At 35.3% G+C, this 24,614-nt stretch overlaps 1 protein-coding gene across 7 annotated transcripts in view; it reads right to left on the reverse strand.

The window, feature by feature from the left end:
• Nucleotides 1-296: 296 nt before the first annotated feature.
• Nucleotides 297-24,614, reverse strand: part of GRB14 (growth factor receptor bound protein 14) — a 63,033-nt gene continuing 38,715 nt past the window's right edge. For 5 of the 7 annotated variants that reach the window (XM_072040901.1, XM_038182374.2, XM_038182376.2 and 2 more), the window contains 11 exons: nucleotides 21,051-21,172; nucleotides 19,189-19,263; nucleotides 12,956-13,093; nucleotides 11,734-11,844; nucleotides 11,447-11,542; nucleotides 10,807-10,887; nucleotides 8,321-8,437; nucleotides 8,177-8,234; nucleotides 7,999-8,086; nucleotides 4,112-4,205; nucleotides 297-976 (listed from right to left, as the gene is read on the reverse strand). In XM_072040901.1, the coding sequence (XP_071897002.1) occupies nucleotides 830-976; nucleotides 4,112-4,205; nucleotides 7,999-8,086; nucleotides 8,177-8,234; nucleotides 8,321-8,437; nucleotides 10,807-10,887; nucleotides 11,447-11,542; nucleotides 11,734-11,844; nucleotides 12,956-13,093; nucleotides 19,189-19,263; nucleotides 21,051-21,172 (1,127 nt within the window). In that variant the 3' untranslated portion in view covers nucleotides 297-829. Of the gene's footprint in view, nucleotides 977-4,111; nucleotides 4,206-7,998; nucleotides 8,087-8,176; nucleotides 8,235-8,320; nucleotides 8,438-10,806; nucleotides 10,888-11,446; nucleotides 11,543-11,733; nucleotides 11,845-12,955; nucleotides 13,094-19,188; nucleotides 19,264-21,050; nucleotides 21,173-21,547; nucleotides 23,408-24,614 lie in introns of those variants that run through there. The other 2 variants (XM_072040899.1, XM_038182375.2) reach the window with 2 other exon arrangements.

The raw sequence follows: 24,614 nt of genomic DNA on the forward strand, positions 1-24,614 counted from the left end.
AAGTTCATTGGATTCACCTTTATTTGTTCATTTTAAGGGCCACTGAAGTTGACTCCCTTCTCAGCTCTGAAACAATCCACAGCACTTAACAGGTCTGTGTGTGGGCACGTGTTAGAGACTGTAGGTGTATGCTATAGGTGCACATACGTAGGTGTACCATTTTATGCATATTTATACATATCACAGCCAAGTGACACCCCACAGCTCTGTGTAAAGGTGTCAATCTAGTCATTAGATAAGAAAAAAAAAAACTTTTAAAGTATTACAGCAGAAATTGGACAACTCAATACAGTGGATCAGTTACAAGCAGCTTTAATGATTTTTCACTTTTTGTATGATTATCCTCAAAGTAGCATTCAAAAATATAGTGCAAAATATTTATTCATTTTATTTACAAATAAAATGTGCAGTTCAGCCTCTCCTTACCACAGTAAATATAATTCTTCCATGTGATGAACAGAAATTACGAGAAACATTTGAAAGACAAATTTCATTTTAAACCCAAGAACAATCAGTTATATTTTTGTAGAAGTTGCACAATATTTTTTTTAAAAATTGTTTTCAGTTGGGAAAAAAAAGAAGAAGAGTCCAGGCAACACTAAAGAATTACATATGAAATAACGTTTTTTAAAACATAGTTATTTTGCTTTGACAATCACAATGCAAAATTCTTACCTATACAGGTTTTTATTTTTTTTTTAATTTGGTAACTAAAACTTAGAATCTTTACAATGTAATGCTTTTTCACTTCTTACTATAGAAATTGCCTTGAGGGAAAAAAGTATTCTAGTATCTTCCTCTGCCTTTGATGAAAGAACAGATGCTTTGGTTAAAGAGCAATTCGTGCGCAATAGTGTTTTAACTTGCAAGGCAGTACTCCTTTATTAAGTTGGTAGAATTCCACTAGCTGGATGAGATCAGTAAATCTGGTCTGACCATCATCAAGGGTATAAAATAGCTTTCCATCATCTTCCAACTGTAAAAATGGAAAAACAAAATAACATCAAATCCTCTTTTGATATGGTATTTCTTCATGATTAGAATACTTGTTTGAGAAATCTTCATGGAGAACAAGGTATTGATAATCCTATGACTACGGAGAGAAGGGAAAATAAGATCAAACATAAAAAGATCAAAAATAAAGAACAAAAATCATGTATTCTTTATCTTTCTCTCTAAGACAGATACATGCCTAAAAGGAAGTAATAGTTTAGTAAGTAACAGAATACTCCTTTATTTTATGACTTTGCTCTGGAATGATAGCTAGAGTTAATATAAATATGGAGCTTTTACAAAATGACAACAAACAAGCTGCAACTTACTCATAGGTTTCACCTTTTGCTCAATTCACTATTCTGCATAACTTCTACATTTTATATCACTTATTTTTTAAGGTGCAATGTGGCTACACACTAGTGCATTGGTGTACTGGATGAAACTGTCTATCACAAAAGTAACATGCTAGATGTAGTAATATGTTGTGTAGGAGAAGGAACTGCTGCTGCTCCAAATGCACGTGCTAGAATAGATACAGGAGAAAAAGAAGAAATGCCAAAATATACCTTGAAAAACAACCTGTTCTAGATTACTGAACATTAGGTCTTGCACAATCTGTATTGCATTGCTACTACATACTGTTCTCAATGCGTTTCCTCTTCTGTTGAAGAATAAATTTAAGATATCAAGTTCTCTAATTTTCACAGTATGGGATCTCAAGTGTTTCCCAAAGATTTTCTTTCCAGCTTTTAAAACTCAGTTCCCTGCTACCTACCTCCAATACTTGTTGTACGTTACCAGTGTTAACACGACACATGTATTAATGTAGGTGAAACGATCTAGCAGGGTGTACACCCTGCTGGGGACATTTTCAACTTGAAGTAAACTAAATATAAGGGGGAAAAATCATTGAGAGACTGCATTTTTCTACTTGTTAAAAAAATCTGAAGTTCTATTTCTTTATTAACATTGAGAGGGAAAGTTTATCTTTCCTTCCCCATGGAGGGAAAAAGGCAAGGTTTTGGAAGAACAGTAAGATCTCAAGTTCCAGAAGGTAACCTTGATCTCCAACTAATATGCTACAAACTTACTGCAGTAGCACAAAAAAAAAGTCTCAGTTCTTAGAATTCTTCATTTAGAAAATCATCAGCAATTGGAAGCATAACTTTTTTCTCCTCAAAAATATTTTTCTGAACTCCTTAAAGAGTATTGTTTAATTAAAAACCAAGCAAGCAGTAAGTCAGCATACTGGACATGGCATAAGGGGATAAGGAATTGAAGGCTACTGGAAGTTACTTTACAAAAAGGAATTGAAACATGCATATATATGGAGAAATAACAGTTTCCGTACTCACATTCTCTCTCTCTGGATTAAGTTGTACTCGTTGCAGATTTCCGGCCTCCCCCCCGCTATCCCCTACCCCCCCCAATAACTAGCATGGGATAAATTGCTTTACAAGAACAATCAAATTTTCCTTCAAATCAGACAATTTTTACATTAAAGTGATACAGGTCTTTCAGACCTCAGCTCTGAGATACGATCTGTAGACTGTCAAAACAGATTCCCCATTTCTCCACAGGTCCTACATCAGGAGAGCAAAGTTTTAGCAGGCACATGTATAATTAATTCCTCAAATGCACTGCTTGCACCTGCAAAAGAACACTAGAATTGACCAGATCATTTTTTTTTTTTTAAGTGAAGAGAAGAATCATACAGGTCCATAGCAAACTGAAGACAAGTGCAGCTTCCTGCCACATCTGCTCTTAAAGAAAAAAGGGTCTGTTTCCTGATAAGAAAAAGTGGTCTCTTGAATTTGAGACTTACATAACATCCTAATGAAGCAGAGTCATACACTATTTGTACAGAGTTCGGAAAGGTTTCTAAACCATACAACAGCTATCCTAAAGTAAATACAAGAAGCGACCACAGTCAACAGAAACACAGAGATCTTAAACCTGGGATTCTGATCACTGAATATATGCTGACACTCACAAAGGAACTAGGGCATAGCTGTCACTTCTGGATGAAGGGCTCTTGCAATGCTTGTAATTAATGAAGCAAAAATCCTGGACAATTCTTTTACCTGACATTGATTCCCTCATTTTCACATTACAAATAATGCAAAAATGTTTCAGTCTTATTCTACAGGAAAGTTTTGTTTTTGTTTTGTTTGTTTTAAAGCCCTAGATAAGGAATAAAGAAATTCTGTGAATCGACTACATACATTTCTCCTGAGAAACAGCAGAATCTCCCAGATACTTCAGTAGGAATAAACAGAGGCTCAAGTATTATTTGGTTTGGAAGAAAGGTTCTCATCAAGGAAGAAGAAAAAGCTATAGGTATTCTCTACTCTCAAGCATCTGTGGCTAAAACAGATAATGTTAAACCCTTTCTTTCCTCAACAGAAGAAATCTGTAAAGAAAACTGTATAAACCTCCTCTGGAGGGAGTGGAAAGTATTGGGAAAGCCAGCCATTCTGACAGTAGAATTGGATTATATCATCAAGGAAAACTGATGAAAATATGACTTCAATTTAGGAAATTTCAGCTTGCCTGAATGTAACTGAATTAAATAAACATATCAGTTTTTTGTTACAAACATCCCCCTGAAGAAGGCAAGGACATGAATATACCACAACAGCATAAATCATGAAAAGAGGAAAACAGAAGTGTTTGACCCAAAATAAAAGTGAGAAACTTTTAAACAGATGATTCAGCGATACGCACACGCAGAGGTCATGGGCAGTCCACCTAAGCTGATGACTAAAAAGAAAGGACAATATAACTTTCATTAAAACACAATTTTCATGCCATCATGGTTGCTTCTATTCCAGTTCCAACAGATTTGTGCATTTATTCAAGGCGATTTATAGGTAAACAAAAACATAGGATTACATAGTACTAGTCAAGCTTTATAATAAATCAAACAGCAAAGCTCAAAAATGTTCAACTTTAGAATATTTATGATTCATAGCAACATAGCGATACAGGTATCAGGTATTATGTTTATTATCATCTGTATAGCAGGGAAAAAAAAAGAAGAAAAAACAACTACAAACTATAACAATTATTTGACTGTATTGGCTTACAACAGTATATTGAAAATTTTACTTACGGGTACAATTTGAAAATGCTTTATTTTTAATCCATGACTCAATGACAATACAAATGTCTTGGGGTTACTTTGGCTATCACGGACCAAGAATACCCTAAAAGAGATTGAAAATTTTCACGTTAAGGTCACTCTGGAAAGCTTTGGAAATACCCAGTTAAAACTGTTGTACATTTAAAACAGTAAGTATTGTGAGAAGCAGAGATAATCTTAATTACAAAAATTATGCTTTTAATCATTATTTCTTTGAAAATGTGTCACTTGAAATACTTTTCTTAAATTCTTCTTCACCTTGTCTATTATGTGAAAAATATGCATTTTCAGAATGAATGACACTGTAGGCGTTAGTTTTACACTGCATAGAATTACAATACATCTCTTCAGACAGAAAAGCACTCTCAAAGTTTGTGCTTTGAAGAAAATTTTTCCTTGGACTCTGACAGTCACCTAAATCACAAGTTTTATAGGGAAAACTTGAAAGGATGTTCAACAGGAAGTTTACAGAAAAGGTAATGCAAGGCATACCAGAATACTTTCCACATTTGGCCCATATTCGTAAACGTACACTCAAATCTGCACACTGATAAAATTCTCACGGAGACAGAACTACAGTCTATATATTACAGCGTAGTTACTGATAACACTGTCAATGGCCAGCACCGTCACTGCAAGTAGTTCACTGATTCCAACCAGATTATAGACATAGTTTTGCCATAATCCTGGTACGATCATCTGATGCAGATGAAGAATGAATACTATTTCATTGAATCACTGAGTTTGGACTACTGGCAGAGAAGAACAATTTCGAGGACAAAGGGAAGTACCTGATTCACAGCTTTGTAGTGGAGAGACTGAACTGTTTGTACTATGCAGGTCTGGAACAGGTATAGTTAAATGTATCACAAAAGGGAAATGGAGGGACAGTCATTGGCAAGAATTCTCCTCTTTCAGGAGTAAAAACAAATGGGCAAAGTAGACTTGCAGGTGTCAACCAAGTGAGTGCTAGTCTCCTCTTTTGTCCAACCATCTACCAGGAATGAGAGCACAAGAACTCAACAACTGTATGAAAATCAAGGATTTTTTTTTTTTGGGGGGGGGAGAGAAAAAAAAAAAAGAAAAGACAACAAAGTCTTTCAGCGAATTTTCACAAACTAACAACAAAGATCCAAACTACTGGGTATTCATTTCATCCTCAAAATTTTAAGAGTTTTATTTTTACAACAGAAGTAAGAAAATACCTGGAATTAAGAAATTTGGAGTCCATAATCATTCGTATTTCTATCAAAAAAACATTTATGTTAATTCTGAATTCTGATACTAATTCAGTTTTAAAAGATGGATAATTGTCAGCCCCGCATATGGCTAGGAAAATAAGGAAAATAGTTCCCAATACACTCAGACTCTCCTAATCAGCTCTCTCTCACCACCTAGTGGCCTCTCCCCCCTTTCCAGGACTTAATTTTTTCAGAGTAGTCATCCCTTGCATGAACTTAAATCTTTTTTTTAAGTTTGTCATTAAGACCTGGTCTTTTTTTAATTCAGGAAAAAAAAAAAAAAAAAAGACAGTATAAGAATGTGACACTTTCCCAATATACAAAATGAGTTCTCTAAACCCAAATATGGTATGGTGATCCACATTAAGCAATACACAAAGTAATGACATAGCATAGAAAAGAAAATGTATGTCAATTAGGATTTATGTTCCCATTTATCATTTCTTTTGAAGCCTACTTTCCTACTTTTTTATTGTTTGTTTGGCCAGGAGAGATGAGCAACATTTCTTCTCCTTCACATAAAAAAGATCTTTATTTACTCTTTCCTAACTCTATCCTAACAGAACTACTTTAGCCATCGAAGAACCTTTTAAAACATCATTTTATTACAAAGAAAGGACTGTACTTCATAGAATCTTAGGAGTATTGGTTGGAAGAGAGCTTTTTAGACATGCTGGATGATTCAAAAAAACCTGTTCCTTCATAAACATATAAGAAATTCTCTGAACAACCAATTGAATTTTGTCACGACCCTTTTGGTAATGTTATTATCCAATTCATCTGTTGAGTATCAATTAGTTTCCAATCCTGTCAACCACTTATCACTGAAAAGTCTTCAAACATAGGAGGGTGAAGTACGAAATCTGCAATGTTGCTACACAAATGCCTTTAAGCATGTTTCTTCTACATCTGAACAGTAGATCTGAAAATATTATTCCTTCGTAGCACACCCTGAAAGATAGTTGTTGTCTGTAATTCTGTCATTAAGTTATTCTACTACTAGGAATTCTGCAGATTCTTTATTCCTTTATGTAAGTCCCTTCACCTTCCATAAGCCATCAAGAACAGTGCATTTGTTGGTACATATGGTATTACAGAGGCCCTATCACCTGCTGTCATACATACAAGAGATTGCCCTGCTTGGGATCATTTTTCTATCTCTAAAACACCTTAAAAAGCTCAGCCTGTTTTTTTTTTTCCCCAGCAGAAACTAAAATCTTATTACTCCCATGAAAAACTTCTGTATTTATGGTGCTAATTCATTCTTTCAGCCCTTTCTTTTCTTTTAAAGAGCAAAGCATTTGTCACAAGATGTAATGTATTTGTGTCTTCATTGTATCTCAGGAGTATGCCAACATACGATTGCTCATGTTCTAATCAATTCTAAACAATCCACTCAAGAGCATCATCCTCACCAAGATCACCATGTGTATCTGTGAATAGATCCAAGAATATACCATAAACAACACTATATTAAGCAAATATTTCTTAATACCTAGCATGATATTCACTTTCTCATCTCAAATGCTATTGCTGCTTATTCCCCAGGTCTACTTGGCTTCATTTAACAATATCTATGTAGCCACTGACATACACTGAAAGATTCATCAAGTCCAAGAATGACATACTGCTCATACATACATGTAGATCATCCCCATGTCCCATCTCTCTCTTGGAACAAATGCAAAAATGAATGCACAGTACAGAACATTTTCAGGGTGATTGCCCAGGCTTAAAAACAATACCCCTGAAATTTAAAAAATAAAAAAGTCCAAATGTCCGTCCTTGCTGAGTATGGTTATCTTTGTCTTCCCTTCCTTCCCGTCTTTTTTCTTTGTTTTCTAGAACCCTTTCCACAGATGTAGAAAACAGTATTAAAGTACGCTTAATCTAAAACTGAAGGAATTTAACCAGTTACCTGGCTACAGGTACCTAACTGGAAACAGACTGAGAGAAATGCACAAGTTTCATGGAATAAGTCACTGAATAAAAAAGGCCCATGTGTACATTTAATACAGCATTAGGGACAAAAAAACAGAAATGAAAAATAAGATTTGAACATTAAATACATACCTGGTCATTTTTATTTGAATTGATATTTAAATGACAGAAAAATAAACATGAATAGTCTTACCCTAGTATTTATTGTTTACCATTAAGGGATAGTACAATTCTTACTCATTTCACAAGTAAAAGCTTTTTTTTTTCCAATGGTTATCCCTGCATAGTTCATGTTGGAATAAGGTTAGGCAATGTTTTTATGGTTTCCTTCATTCTTTCATCACTAATAAGAGACACAAAAAACACTGGTGCCAAAATTGACAGTTCACAGAGAATATTGTGCAAATACAGAGCTCAAGTGCTTGGCTCTGAGTGGACACAAGTAATCTGTCAGTGACAGAATCAAAGTGTTAGATCACCATTTTATTGCTTCCAGAAGACATAAAATAGAAACCAACTGATCCCCAGATAGCCCTATATAAAAGACATTTTATTTCTATTAGATAAGTGCAAAATCTTTCTTCCTCTGTCTCCCCCCGCAATAAAAAGTACATGAAAATAGCAGTTGTTGACTAGAAATGTGTCTCTGAAGAGTTATGTAAAGAATTAGCTTACCCATCTACAAGTCCGTGCTGCAAAATAAGTCTCTGAGCTTCATCTCTAGAGATTTTATGATGAAACCAAGACTGAGATCTGTGTATAGCTGTAGAAATAAAGATCTTTAAAAAACATATTGAATTTATTGAAACAACCAACTATTGCATTTTTCTGTACTGAATTAACTCACACGTACCCATGTTAGACATGGCAATAGGACTACCATGTGAGTTGAGTCGCAGACACCCTCTCCTCTGTGTGAGAGAAAAGTAAAGATTATTTCAAATCTTTTTTGTTAAAATCAAAAAAAAAAAAATGTACTCTGATAAAATGCTTATACCCGCCATGCTAATCCTTCTTCAACTGCAACTGAAAGGACTTCCATTGGATTTTCTATAATTCTGCTTCTGTGTCCTGAGAAATCCATTGCTACTAAAGAATTTTCTGAAATACTTCTCTGCAACAAAGAAAAATACATTTAGTGGTTGAGTTTTTTGTTTGCTTTTGTTTATTGTTTTGTTTTTAAGATCTGTGTTTTAAGAATGAATTTCTGAGAAAACATTTTAAAAATGGTGTTTCAAATATCTGCAGCATTTCCCATCACAGCCAAACTCATTACACCCTAGGGAACATTTGTAACTCCTGTATTCTACTATAAAACTCAATTTTACAGTTTGGCAGGACAAATCATGTCTTTGCATTACTGTGATGGACAACAAATACATCACTTTATCATAAATTCTATTTATACTTGTAACTATAACTATCCTTTTGCATGTTTAGGATAAGTTAGGACAAGCTAGGATACTTTTAGAAAGTTGTCCAAGTACCAGAAAAAAAGAAAATGCAAAATTATTATGCATAATCATCTTATAAACGAAGATTTGAATTATTTTGCTATGGCATAAATTCATGCATCTTATATATAAAGTTTTGCCCAAAGTTTACCAGATTTAACCACTGGAAAAAAGCCATTTCTATGGAGATTAAGTTTTATCTTACTTTTACTTCCCTTCAAGCTCTTAACTATCACAGAATGAGCACAGACTTAACAGTTATGGAATCTAATACTTTAAAAAAAAAAAAAGTTTGTCTTTTTTCCTCATAGTAAAAATTGACTTTGTAAAAACAAAAGAAAAAGCATTTCAAGCTTGACAAAACAGTCATAAAGCTCAAAACAGTTGCCAGAAACCCAAATTTATAAAACCAAGTTTAATACCAACTGTCATGTCTCAAACGTTCACTGGCACTGGTAGATCAAATAATTAAAAGAACACTCTAGTGTTCTGTAAGTGCAAGTAACATCTAGAACATAGGAGGCACAGAGTTCTGTAGAGTTAACAAAACTACTCAGTCCAAAACCTGTTTAGCTCCTGTTTAGTTACAAGCAGATTCTTCTAGCATGAATATAACTTAAAATGGAATCATAGTGCATTGTAACTGTTGACACTGTAGTCTAAAGTGCACCTGAGTAACTGTAACCTGTAAAGAACTTTGCAAAAGTAACAGAGAAGGGTAAAGAAAGAGAAATGGTGTTTCTCTAGGAGAGTGCAGGAACTCCTTGCAGATGACTTGGTTGTGAATTATTCAGAAATGAAAGTGATTCCTCTAAGAAGTGCATACATTAGCTTAAGCACTTAATTCCTGAGTTTAATTCACCAGTTATACACAAGTACAAAAAATGTACCAGGCTTAATACCAGTTATAGATTCCGCCTGCATTAGAATTTACATGAGCTATATGCATGCAGCAGTGTAAGAGGAGAGAGAATCAATAATAGCTCCCAGACCCATTATAAAGGCAGCAGCTGGCTATCGTTAGCTTCTTATTACAGACAGTAAAAACATGGTCAGTATATTAAGTGCAATTTTGAAAGCATGCTTATTAGCAATATCATAAAACAGCATTTTTGTGAATATCCATAATGACAAATGTATATCTTAGGTGCTTTAACATCAAGAACTACCATAAATGCTCAAACACCATAAAATCATCATCACAAGTTCTGGAAACAAGCAGTTTTCACCCAGTTTAGCCAATGAAAAACACGAAGTGATATAGTAATATAAATCACTCACACACAAAAAAAAGCTGAAATTAAATGATTCAAAGAACTGGGATATATATATGTGTGTGTATATATATATATATATATATATATATGTGTGTATATGTATGTATATATACACATATATATAGATATATGGGATATATAAATATAAGATATATTAAAGAAAAGGACAACCTGATCCCCAACTATCTGACTAAGGAGATGGACACAGCATCCAATATAGGGTGCTGTTCCTCCTAAACCTAAACTTCTGCCAAGTTATGGTGTTCCTCTAAAGTCCATTCAGTACTACATCAGATGAAATCCAAAATAAGTATTAAAACACTTTTGAGGGGAAAAAAAAAAAAAACACTGTATACTGAAAAGGATTTGTTAAAGCTTCTGTATTCATCCTTTACAGCATGTGTGACCTTAAACACTTTTCTTCTTTTTTAATGCATTTATGTCTCCTTCACTTTTTAAATCCTTTTTTACATTCTCTTTGACAGTGATAATAAGCCAGTAAACTCCCAAAATACTGAAGATTTGACAAAGGGGAAAAAGTCTCTTAAATTGGTCTAAACTACTCATTTTGTATTAAGTAAATTAATTAACTAGCTCTCTAGCCTGTCCTGAGGTCCCTAAAGATTTCAGCAAGCATTCACACGTACAAAGATTTGCAGGATCAGGTCAGTAGTGTAACTGACAGAAGTCACTTAAAAATAGCATGATGGCAGAAACAAAGTATTTATTCATGGAGCTACTGTGGGACATACCATGGGTGTTATATTCAAAGGGCTGCAGCCACTTCTACCTTGATATGGTTGCATGTAATTCTGATACAGCTGCATCCCATACTAAAACCAGAAAATAAGATGGTTAGCATTTTAAACTATAGACCTAAGTCAATAAACCTTTCTTACTTGCCTTTGTTTTTATTTTTTTCTTAATCATTAAAAAGCAGGGACAAATGCTGGTAGGATAAGGAAACACACAACAATGTCATTGCTGTTGCCTTCCTAAATGTATACTCTGCATTAAATTCTCACTATTTAATACACTGACTAACATTGTTTTGTCACAGACACTTTTTAAAAATATTTTTAAAGTTCCCATCTTGTGTATTCTTGTAGTTTTGTTCAACATCACCAACAGTCTCACAAAATTCAGCCAGGTTACACATGCTTAATCTTAAATTTAAATGTTTGCAGGACTCCATTGAGACATCATCCCATCCCCTAAAATGATTCCAGCAATTTAGTCTGTCCCTGTTAGGATGGATGTTCAGCTTTCGTTGTACAAAATTGATACTGCTATTTTATGGGAACCTGGAATTATGTTACTTCTCTAAATCAAGAGATCAGAATTTCACATAGTAAACTTAAGCAATAAGTTAACTCCACACAGAAAAATTACCTTAAGCAACCTAATTGCTGTCATCCAACAGGTCCTACTTTGCTCATCATCTGCACAGAGCTGTTTCAGGTCTCTGGTTCCTCCTGATTTGTTAGGCTAGAAGGCCACAGCACATTTTTTTTAGCATTAATGCATATCTTGAAGATAATACCTGTTGAAATAAAAGCCACTAATTCTCCTATTTTATAACAGACAGCTGAACATTGTTTTCAAAAACCTTAAAGAAACTTAAGCTTACCTAAAAACTGTGGCTTGCTTTAATATGTATCAGAATGATAAGCTTGTACCTTAAAGCAGAATCCATAGTTTGTTGGTGCTCCAGAAATCTTTTTGCCTGTCAAAGACATGTACATATCACTATTGCTGAATTCACAGAAAAACTGCAGATGCCTTGGCTCCTAAAAAGAAGAGCAATGTAATACAGTTAGACTATTTTTAGCTAGCCTCTCCAGATAAGAAACTCAGAGTAGCGTACTAGTTATTCTAACCCAAAATACAGTCATATCTCAGTTTTAACTGTGAAATTGTCTCAAGAAATCTAGAAAGAGGCAATGCAAAATTCACTTCCTCATGCAGAGGAAAAACACCTTATAAACTAGGCAGAGTTCACTCTTCCAGAGAGAGGGGGGGGAAAAAAAGTACAAGTGATATGATTTCTGGGAAAACATCCGTTACATTCAAGATACAGTAAAAGTAGTAGTCAGAAATTTTGAGTGCAGTATAGTTTTCAAGCATCAAAATAAAATATACTTTCAGAATTTGAATAAAATAAAATAAAATAAAATAAAATAAAATAAAATAAAATAAAATAAAATAAAATAAAAACACTGTAATAATTACTGTCCAGTAGTATTTCTAACCATTATCTCCATCCTCCGCAATGAATTAGGTCAAGGAAGAAAAATATATATATATGTTGAAGAATGAAAAAGCATCTCAATGAGTACTCTGGCATCTAACAGAAAACTCAAAAGAATGAAAAGCATGTGTTTACGTGGTTTACATAAAAGGTGTCTTATCTCTAATGTACCCTGTTTAACACAGTCAGGTTAAATACTGACAAAAATTTGAACTAGCAAAATGAAAAACAGTGACAGACTTCAAGAACTCTAAAAATCTTCCAATATAATCCTTTTATACATATGCTCTTGTATAATTTACATATTGAAGCATTGTGCCCATCTTTCAGAGCATATATTTCAAAATTTTAACAAATTTTAAAAGATACCCTGTTAACCAATTGAAAAAAAAATGTGAACCAGACTGAAGGAAAAGTTAACAGGCAAAAAAACAGCTAGTTTTTCCACATACAAGGCTTTCCCAATTTTATATCTCTATCTCTCTATATATTTTATCTACTATAAATGGAAATTCTTTTCCCTTGTCACTGTAAGATAAAATTCAAATTTCAGCTAATATTACAGCAAATAATAAATATGTATATATTTGTTCTAACTTTATAATTCTCTCCCTCTTCTTTATTGTTGTTGTTTGTTTGTTTTGCCTTACCTTAGATGTACCTTTAGTGGAAAAATAAAGACCGGATCTTCTCAAAAGAAAGAACAATTTTTTCCATGATTTTTTCCCCTGTTCCTTTGCATGCAAATAACCATGAATCTCAGGATATGTGCTGGAGCTTAGGAACATCTGAAAAAATATATCAGACACGCATTTTTCTTTTTATCTGAAACCACTTTTCTGTTTCATTAAGATATTCAGACAAGACTAAGGGGAATATACCCCTAAATTCACTATATCACAGTAGTTCAGTTATTGCATCTAATCCCATTAGAATACCTCTGTTTTAAGGCATACAGAACATTACATAACTCCAAGGTATGCAAGGCAAGTTACATATTTATATGAAACATATGGTTTGAAATGAGAGCATTAGTTATGCAATATGTTGACTTCAGCAACAAAAACAGTGTAAGAATTTCTGATCCCATGCCTCAGACCCTATTTTTATAAAACTGCAAATCAATGCTACCAACAGAAGGAAAAAATAAAAAATGTCATCTCGCCTTCCTCTGCCCATTACAAACCAGAAAAAGGAACGGATCTGAATTAAAATTCAATCAAACAAATCACAAAATCTAAATCACAAAATCACACAGGTCTGGAGAATATTGCAATTTTCAAAAGAGGAGGGAACAAAGGTCTCAGGACCTAAAGTAGTACTTAAGTGGGTGCTTCAGTTCAGTGGAGCAGAGAGGCTGGGCCAGCCACCAAGTATTTGCTGCCTGTGCTCAAGGTCATAAGGTAGAGCGTGTTTATCTGAATAAAGCTGCATTAGGAGCAAGGAAAAAGGCCTTTAAAGTCTCAGAATGATCAGCCATTTTGCCTCCAGAACCAAAAAAATAAGTTTGCACCCCCTCTACCCCCAAACCATAGGAAAGGCAGAATGATATAGATAGACAATGAAATTAACTGATGCACTGAGAGGAGCTAACTAATGCAATTCTCTTTGCTTTAGCCATTTCAACCAGAATTTATCAGAGTGCAACACAGCTGTTGTCTTGCTAAGACCAAGTACAGTTTTAGAGGACTGCAAAAGTACCTACTAAAATCTGCCAACTGTGTTAACTGCATTCTATGTCTATATAACATATTCATTTCTATTCCTCTTCTTTGAAGAAAACTACCCAGAACTATGACTCATATCTAAACATACTAACCTAGAATTCTTTAATTTCCATGCATGCAAAAGAATCTAAGTTACTACTAACCTCTTCAAAGAACCTTGCCCCAGACTGGCCTGCAGTACCTTAAAAACTATCTAGGCTCATATATGGTAGGGAAGAAGGGGTTTTCTTGCTGATTTCTGCAGTTTTCATTGCTTTGTTTTCCTCCTCTCTGCTGCCACTTCCAGAACATCTGAGCTGAGGACATGAAGCAACAGATTCCCAGGCAAGAGGCAGACTGGCTGGCACCGGACTGCAGCAAAATGATGAAGTGAATGTGATTTTGGAAGTATACCAACGTCTTTAGACACTAAATAATGGAGTCCAACCAAGATAAACAAGGTTACTTTCACTTTTATTGTTTTCCTACCTTGCAGTTGCTGCATGACAGCACCACATGTAGACTGTCCCAGGTTGATTAAATTCAGCTGTTACCAATGCAGTAATGAAGACAGGTTTCATTTGACAGGGGAGCACACAGAAAATCTAGCCCACAACTAAGAATGCATTAAGAGAGCTTTAGTGCTATTTAGTGCTATTACCTGAATAGTAAGTTACAGTAAGACCAGGTATACCATGTACCTGTACACCATTTGTACCACGTACAAATGCAGTTCAAGCTATTTCAGCCACAATGAAGCAGACAGGTCCTGGTAGCTGTTCCTGACGATCTTCCCATTTGCCACATATTAACAGGTTCACTGATGGTGAATATACAGCCTGCACTGAAAAGTACTTTTACAGCAAAACCAAAGTCAAATGGAAATTTGGGATAATCTAAGACAGTTGATGTATGTAAAACCCAAAAAGCATCTCTTTAGGCTGTATTCTCTCTGCCAAAAATGAAATGAGTGCCTGGCTCCTAGCCTGCACAAGCTCTTCCCCAGGACTCCCTAAGACCTTCCAACCAGAAGCACAATCATGAAAAACACATTTCTTTTCTTACTCAGCAGGCCAAAGTGAAGGAACAATACAAAGCTCAGCTTCAACAGCCACTGTTGTATCCACACTATCAATTCAACTAAAGTAGCAATGACTGTAGGAAAAAAAGCAATCCTAGAAAAATCTTTTCCCTTCTAAGACAACTGAGGACTGTGAGAGAAAATACAATATTTTGTATTTGTAAAGTCAAAACTATTAAATATTCCAAAGAATAAGCAGTAAAAAGATCTGCAAAGTGAATGTCTTTAATAAATATATAAAACTAAATAGAGTAGAAAAGTAAATTTTTGATTTTTCTTTTAATGGAAGTATGTGCAAGATTGAAGTTTAGTATGGGGGAAAAAGATCCCTGTTTATGCAGAGAAAAGGCAATCAAAATAGGACAAAAATAAGAAAAGTGCTTCATACAGGTGGAAGAACTGTGGAGAGTTAAATGATGATATGATGCAGACAGTGATTACTGATCACACAGTATGCAGAAATATGTTTGCACCCTCATGCAGTGAAATATACAACTTGATATGTAGGGTCTATCAAATGTCACCATGTCTTTCAGACATTAATATATGACAGCAACAAGAACCAGATTATGATATGATTTTCTGTAAAGTCAACCAACTTAAAACCAACTTGAACAACAACAAAAATTATTTTTTTTTTTGAGGAAGGGGAGTCAACAAGAAAAAAATGGAAGAGAAAGGACATTCCACATTCTCAGATGAATAGTAAAAGATTCAGAAATACTAGATGTCACTTGAACAAAATAAAGATTGAAAGCTACACAACTTATTTGTCTGTTTTCAGGTGCTGAAGGCATTCGTAATGCCTTCAACATTTTAAGTGAAGGAACAGCTATACAGGGGGAAAACGACAACATTTTTTGAGGTGAATGTTTCTTGAGCAGGTACACACAATTTTGAGATTTAAATTAGGGAATCTGTTGTTTTCCTAAGACTTTGTGAATTAAGTTTGAGTTTGATGACTCAGTCTTAAATCTACGAAGACAAGAAATGGGAACAATTAAGAGTATGGAGTAAGGAGGAGAAGATGGCAATGAAGAAAGGAATAAGAGGAAAGGGAAAAAAGGAAAGATTATATCAGTAATCCCATGTTTTCCCAAATTCTGAGCATTTGCCTTCATAATCTTGTTCTGTTTTTACCTTTCCATATACAACATTTATGCTTTATATTTGTTCAGGAAATACTAATGTTAATTTCTCTAATATATTCTACATTAGGTGAAAGGGTGTTTTTTTTTTTTCATTGCTATGGAAGATGGCTTGGACAGGTGCTATCTAAAATTTTCTAATGTACTCAGATTATACTTAAAAAGGTGTTAGAAAGAAGCCAAAGTGGTGAACACAAGATTTGAACTCTGAACTTCAAGTTTACCTACAGAACTGTGTTGATCACGTCTATTGAACAACCAAGATGGCATGGAATTTCTTACAGTAAAACCAGAAAAAAAAAAAGGTATAACAGCCCAAGTAACGTCTATTGTCTAAACTGAGGATGTCATTGTTGCATTTAAAGTGATTGACAACCTGCATAGTGGAAAAAAAAAACTGATCCAAATTAGACATTAAAAAAACTCCAAAATTGAAGAAATGTTATTTTCAGACAAAAAGAAAATGGAAGAAACCTAAGAAAAAAAAATAATCCTTTACAGTAATTGTAGAAGAAATTCTTTGACTCCAGTGAGGAGTTTACCTGCTAACTCAGAATGAGTCAGTCCTGTTAGCACGATGTTTTGCAGTCTATTCATTGGGAATACCATCTTAAATAAGAACATAAAAGGAGCTAAAGCATATATCAATTCATCCAAAATAAAAGTTACTCCAATAAACAGGCCACATTTTAAACAAGTCACAAGCCTCACTTTAAATTACATCCAGCAAGTTTCACATCTCATTAAACTAAGTGAGGAATTTGTTACCCACCTATGAGTTACTTTTTCACAAAAAATATAAATATATTTATAAATAATAGGTCATTTTATTGCTATGAGAAAGACCTCAGATTAAAATCTATATGCTACTGTGTATTTTTTAAGGCATCCAATTTGCAAAAATAACCTAAAGCAAGTTTCAAATGATCCATACTGACTACTACTAGACATGTGCATAGAATGTTGTGTCTCAGAATATTCACACTCCAATCAGCGTAAAAAAAAAAAAAAAAAAAGTATCTTGTTAAGTTAAAGATTGTCATGGCAAAGATTAAATCCCTGTCTTTGGTATACATAAATATTTGGCATATTTCAGACCTTGTAATTTTACTTACACATGCGAAACAGAAAGGACAGATAAACTTTTTGCTTGTTTTTAAGACTACTTAGATGCTCTGATTTAAAGTCATCAGGCAGAAATACTTTTGCACTTTCATTGAAAGTCAAGAAAAGCATACTTGAAAAACATTTTACTTGCTTACAGGTCAATCCACAAAAAGCTATAAAAGTATCAGAAGTGATTTTTTAATCATTTGTAAGCATTGAGTTGTTAAAATTAATGTTTCTCTTGATACCTGACCAAGCACATCACAAATAATAACGCAAGCCCATTAACTTGTCTTAATGAAAGTTTCCAAGGAAACAGCAACACACTGTAAACAATCTACTGAATAGTTTCTGCTGAAACGTGTGTGGCAGCTGCAGAATCCAAGAGGGTATTCCATACTTTGTGTCCACTAAGTTTTATTATACCAAATACAATCAAACAGACAATAGAACATCAAATAGCAACAAAGTAGATTTCATAACATTTTTTCCAAGCTAAGAAAACTGGATTTAACATTATATATTTTGAATTATTCTTAATCTGACCCAGAAGCTTTCCCCGTGTTCCCCGTATCTTATATTCTATTCCCACGACAAAAGGAGAATCTATGCAAGGGTATACATGTATGGCAAACAGTTTCATTAAAAAAAATAAATAAATACTTAAACTATCAGAGTGTTTGCTAGCAAAATAAATTAAGTTTTAACAACAAAGGGGACAACATTTGATGACTAAATTAAATGCTTGCATTAAGCTGCATAATCTCTGCTAAAAGCATGTTTTGAAGCTAGGAAAAAAAATGATTTAGGTTTCTAAAAATGATACATAGAAACCATTATGTGTCAGTTACACTTAATTTGGAACCTTTTTTTTCTTTTTTTTAAACAAACATTTGAGGGTAATCGTAAGATCCTGACTAGCATCCCCTCTTATAATGTATCAATAAGGATATAACTACTTGATATGGAAGAACACTTTGAAATTTAGTTATTTAATGTCTTTCATTTTCTGGTGAATGTTAAGGTAGAATTTATTATATGAATACAGAAAAAAATATATTTTTTAATTTCCATATTACTTTTAGTTCTACCTTAAAATATCTTGTGTTATTATGTTGCCTTCCCAATCATTCTTTATCCCCAAAAACTCACACATCGGGTTGTTGTCTTAAGACCAGTGAAAGTTCTTCTATTAATTAAATTTCCTAGTGACAAGCAAACAAGAGTGATGTGTATGTTTCCACCTTTATTACTCATTTTTCCCCTCTTTGAGAAGTAAGATGATGATCCCTGATATGGTCATTCTGTGAAATTATTCCCACTGTAAATTAAAATCTTGTGTCCACTTAAAAGATGACTAACACTGAGTGACCTACCATTTTTTTTTGGAAGGCTACAGTAGCCTTCATGCTAACAAATCATACTAGTCAGTCTAAATTTTCTACTCATTAAGTTCAACAATTTAACTCTTTTTATATCTATTTCTATCACATTACCAGTTCCTCAGTATTCTACTGTTGTGCTGCTGCTAAGTATGGGCTAATTAATTCAGTGCTGCACTTTTTAAGGAAACAGTTTCACCTGAAATACTTGATACAGGCATTAACCACTTTTACTGCCTTTTTGGCCATTTTTGCACTTTTTGAATGTGCGATTTTCTAACAGTAGTCACGTAGTAACTGACTAGAAGGGATACTCCATATTTCATAAGAAATTAAACATTTTGAGTTACACAAAATCTACCAACAGATGTGACAGTGACAAAGTGCTGTGCTCACACAAATACAGACAATTGGGAATTCCACGCTTTATTGGCTCATCATCTTTCAAAGGTTACATACCTGTAATATCCCAGAGTGACTTATAGCTGCATTGGTCTCATTTGGAAAAGATAACATATGATCTGGGAAAAAGCTCTGCAATGACAATAATTTCTATCAAAGTTCTGTAAAAAGAATTATTAAACAACATATCTCTTTAGGATGTAGAAAAAGGATGTAATATCCTTCCTAAAATTGTAACATCCTATATCTTACTTGAAAAACATCAACAGGATCTGTAAGCATGAGGATTTCATACAGCAGTGCTAGTCATATTGCAACATGCTGAAAAATACATTGTTTTCTATTGTTTTCATTACAAAGGAAACTTGGTAAAATATTTCGTAACTTCCATTAATAGAGAACATGTACTTTCAGGTTTTTTGTTTGTTTTTCTGAATTGTCTATTCTGAATGATATAAATATGAATCAACACTAAAACATGACTACATCAATATCGAGTGGTTAAAAAGTCCACATTTAAAGTGTCAATTTTATTATCATGAAAAGCTCCAGGGGTGATTTATGGCACAGACCTGCAGCTGGTGAGTTCAATATAGTCATGACCGTACATGTATGAACCAACCAAGAGTTAAGTTTCCTCAAGGTCTGGGCAGTTTTGAAGCTAGTATTCCCTTACCACCCAATGTCCAATGACCTTCATTTTTAATAAAATTGTTAATAAAATTAATAAAATGTAAATAAAATTGGTAAGGTTGATTCATATTAACACATTTCTAATAAAGCATTCTTGCTACACCATTACCACAGTACCCAGAAGAATAACTCACCAGGAATGGTAAGGACTTTGATTAGGCACAGCTGTTGGAGCTATTCACAGCTGCATGCCTGCCATGCTCCACAGCTGGTTCCACTCACTAGATAACCAATACACATGCACTTACTTTTTGAAAGCTTCTCAAGCTCAGAATTTTTCACTAGTGCAGTAGTATCTCTAATGACAGGGGAATTTACAATTTGTCCAGAGAAACACATTTGGAACAGGAAAATGCCCTCAAATCTCTTACATCTTGTGATGTCTTAATATTTACCTTTTCATCCTTTTCACAGGTAGATAATTTGAGTTCCCTTCTACTTCTCACCTTTCAAGTCCTCATTCATTTCTGTTTCTCCCTTTGACATCTGAAACAAGCTGGCCTTGTAACAGATAGTATTAGGAGTGATCCAAATACACCATGCATGTGAGTAACCAGATGGTAATTTTCTCCTGCTGAGTCAGTACTGCTTCTATGGTCTTTGCCATTAGAAAAGTTCTGAATCAGCAGCGTTAACCTTTGGCAGCATCCTTGACTTACAAGTTGTCTCTGCTCCCTTTCCATTTCTTACATATGCTAACTTCGACTTCACTTTCACTTACTCCTAATAGGTTATGGCTGCCCATGGCCTTTCGTGTCAGTTGTCATTTAGCTGCAGCTCTGAGAAGCTGCCATTGGTCAGTGCTAGACCATAACATTCAATTTTCACTTTAGCAATAAAATCATCTTTGCTACAGATGCTTCTCCTTGTACTGCTTCATTTTATATTTTGTTGTCACTTAATGGAAACTTAACTTCAAATAATTCTCATTTTGTTATAGGTCAACATGTAAACTTCAAGAAAATTAAATCCATGTCTCTCTCCTATTCCCTCATCCTCACAAAAAAAAAAGGTAAGAACACTGATACTTTAAAATTTCAACAAAGTTACTGGCCACCATATACAAGCACTGTAATATATTTCTTGGTCCCATAAACTTCCTCCCAGTTATTCCTTTTGACTTGCATTACACTAACATCTTTACACTCTGCTTGAGTGTAACAAAAAAAGACTATTTTGCAGCACCAGCAAATGCACCACTTCACAGATATAACGCTATGACTTACCACAGGATTTTTGAAAAATTCATATTTGGCATAATATTTTCTAAAATAGAATTTGTTTTCCTCTTGCATTCCCCAGTTTGACTGAACTTCCATCACTAACTCATGGTCTTCTATAGCTCTTCCTGTAAAAACAACAAAAAACAGCACATAATCTGCACCTAAGAACATAAACAGTAAAACACGAAGATGTAGAGGTCAAATAATTAAAATTACTTATGTTACAAAACATTAAACAAGCAATCTGAGCACAGCCCATTAATCAGGTGCATGTTACACCAAGTTACTGTTCCACCCCAGTTGAAATGGGCTCAACTTTAATGTCTGAGGTAGTTCATGTAGCTTTGGTTTTTTTGTTTGGTTGCTTTTTTTAAACAGAGGCAGCTCTGTTACATGACCAAATCCATAGGCTCCATGCAACAGAAGCCACAGGCAGTTCCTGCCTTGTGATGCATGGCGCAGCAGGAAGCAGACCACCTCAACAACTCATCTCTACTCACCTTGCCTGGGGTGTCTGGAATGTCTTCCTGACACCCCCTTCTCTAATGAAGCATTCATAAATTGTAAGCCGTCCACAACATGGGAAAGCTGCCTTCTCCCCTGGACCCTGCTGTCTTTTGAAGCATTTCTCAAACTGCAGATGAACATAGGGCATTTCAGCGTTTTAACGCTTTTGCACAAGCCAGAGATACTGAGAACGTTAGCAGCTGTAGCACTAACATATGCAAAAGGAACAGTAAAAGCCATGAAAAACTAAAAACAAAACAAACCCAAAGCCTACAAAGTGAGTCCTAATGTGCAGATTGGTTTTGAAATAGGTAAAGGGGAAGGGAAGAAAAGACAAAGAACTCAATTATGGGGAATACAGCAGTGGAGGTCAGAATCTGTATTCTTACTACTTTATATTGCTTCTGCAGAATAGATTCTTGAAAGAACTTTTCAATTGCCAAGCAATATTAAATGCATTTATGGGAAAGAATTTAAGAATTTTCCTGTAGATGTGTTGTGCATGCTTAAGAAATGCATACTCTGAGTAATGCAGTAGGACTACTCATATGGCTGGTTTAAGATCCAAATATATGTCTCCCTGCCAATTATAGGGTTTTAACATCCAATCTTTATCATGCTGTCAAAGGGAAAATGCAATTAAAATATAATATAAAAAACATGTAACTCACACAATTTTCTGATCACATTTCCCAGACTTCACTGCATTATCATAAGGAATTTATGAAAAGAATATAAAGAATATAAGAATCTCTCAAACTTGAGACAATAAAAACCTCTTTAGAACAACAAAATCCTGATACGAATCTTCTTTTGACACCTCTTTCACCAGTCACTGCTTCATACTTCCACACTGAGAAGTCTGGTGGACAACAGCCTTATTGTAGCCTGCAAGTCTACAAGCTTCTTCAAGAAATTTCCAGCTAGCAAGTTTAGAAACAATACACTCATACAGCTAAATTTCATCCCAATATGAAAATATCAAGCTCATGACTAGCAGAAGACAAAGTGCTCATATGATCTACAGACCAGGTATTGGAATGTTAAACTTCTATTGGGTTTAACTGAGTTTTAAGCCCAAAAAGACAGAATGTAAAGATGCTTCATGAAATTTACATTTTGTTGTAAACAGATCAAATAATGCAAATAAAAAACAGAGTAATTCAGGAAACAGAAAATACCCCCAAAATACTGAAATAAAACCAGGTATTTTAGAGGTTTGGACAGATTGTTCTACTCCAAAATATACATTTGTCAGTTGCAGGGGGAGAGACACTAAAGAACTGAAGCTCTTACTCAAAAACAGCATTTTTTCTTCCTTTCAGAGAAAGCTCTCCTCTGGGATGACATTTAAACCTCTTGCAAGCTTGGCATTGTGACATTTAGGAAAATACCATTTCCTCAAGAGTTACTTCTTGGTACAAAGATAAGGTATTCTGCATCACCCCAATGGACGGGTAAGGATGTTGATACTTTATTTTTAAGGTGTCATATTAGAGAATCTTTTACAATTGATGCAACTTATTTTCTTGACGTAACTGAAGCACTCAGTTAGTATACCCCAGAACACAGTCCTGGAATCAAATTGTCGTGTGTTGCCATAAGAAAGCTGCACCTTGGTTTATTTAGAAAATTTTTTTTGTCTTCCAGCTAGACTCGAGAGTTCCCTCCTGCCTCTCTACACTCTCTTTATTACCGCTTTCTCTAAAATGCAGACCACCTGCTACAGCCCAAAACAAAATCTTCTTAACTATGGGAAGTACTTAGAGCACACGGAAAAAGATTTAATATTGGAAAGCATGACAGGCCACATTTTAAATAGCTTCCTCTCTAGCCACCCAGTGGGGAAAAATAAATAAATAAATAAATAAATAAAATAAAAAGCAGAAAGGCCCTTGCCTAACCCTGCTGCACAGATAGTGAGTGCTTTGTGTGATTACTCAGGCCAGGGCCACAAGCAGCCTTCCGACAGGCTGCCTGGAGGAATGCTGGCAGCGAACACAGGATGGGAGACTGAAACACAGCGAGGTGCCTGGCCCAGGGCCTCTCAAAGAGGAACCTCGGAAAATAAGCCTGTTGAGCTGAGGCGGCACACGGCACCTGAGAACAGCCGCGGATTTCTGTGGATTCAGCAGCTCGGGACTAAAGGACACCTGCGGGAGGCGCGCTGCCCCTCCCAGCACCGCTGCTGCTCCAAGCCAGGCCCCGATGCGGGGCAGGCCGGCGGTGCGCGGAGCGCGGGTGCCCCCCGGCGGCACAGCGGGGCCCGGCAGCGGCCGGGGGACAGCGCCCGGGGCCGGGGGACAGCGGGCAGCCCCTCACACTGCCGCTCGGGTCCGGGCAGCGCCGGCCCAGGCTCGGGAACGGGACGCGAACAGGCCTAGCGCCCGCCGGGCAGGGCAGTTAAGGCGGGTACAGGGCTGTGGGAAGGCCGGCCGTGGATACACGGACAGCGCGGCTCCGGGGTGCCTTTTGTTTCTTCTGTCTTTTTTAACCTTGGCAGGCAGACACACCTCGCACGGCAAGGAGGGCACGCTCCAATGATGTAATTAATGTCTGTCTTGATTAAAAGCAGAACGCTGTGCTCAGCTCACTGAGATTCATGCAATCATATGTAACTCAGTAGTATTCAGACAGCTGTTAGATATTAAAGAAAATGTTCACTAATTGATGAATGAATTATTAATCACCATCATACTGGAATTTACACAGACACGCGCTCACAGTGTTTCTCCTCTTGATACCCATTCATTTAGCTTGGAAGCAGAAAAAGACTGTCCAAATTTCCACAGATATGACATATGACAGTAACAGCAAACAGTCCAAAACAAAGTCAGCATTTGAAAAATGTTTGTTCATGCTATTCATCTAGTGCTTAAGAATATACTAAATGGAAGTCGAGATCAACCTTTCAATATCAAACCTTTCAAACAAAAAACTATCAAACAGTACCATAAAAAAAAAAAAATCAGTACTATAAAAAAGAAACAAAGATATCTCAAGTTACTCCTTTCTTTGACTATTTGACTAGTAACATTGAATTCCCATCCTCACGATCTA

The sequence above is a fragment of the Anas platyrhynchos genome, chromosome 7 (genome assembly GCF_047663525.1).
Source record: "Anas platyrhynchos isolate ZD024472 breed Pekin duck chromosome 7, IASCAAS_PekinDuck_T2T, whole genome shotgun sequence".
Classification (NCBI taxonomy): Eukaryota; Metazoa; Chordata; class Aves; order Anseriformes; family Anatidae; genus Anas; species Anas platyrhynchos.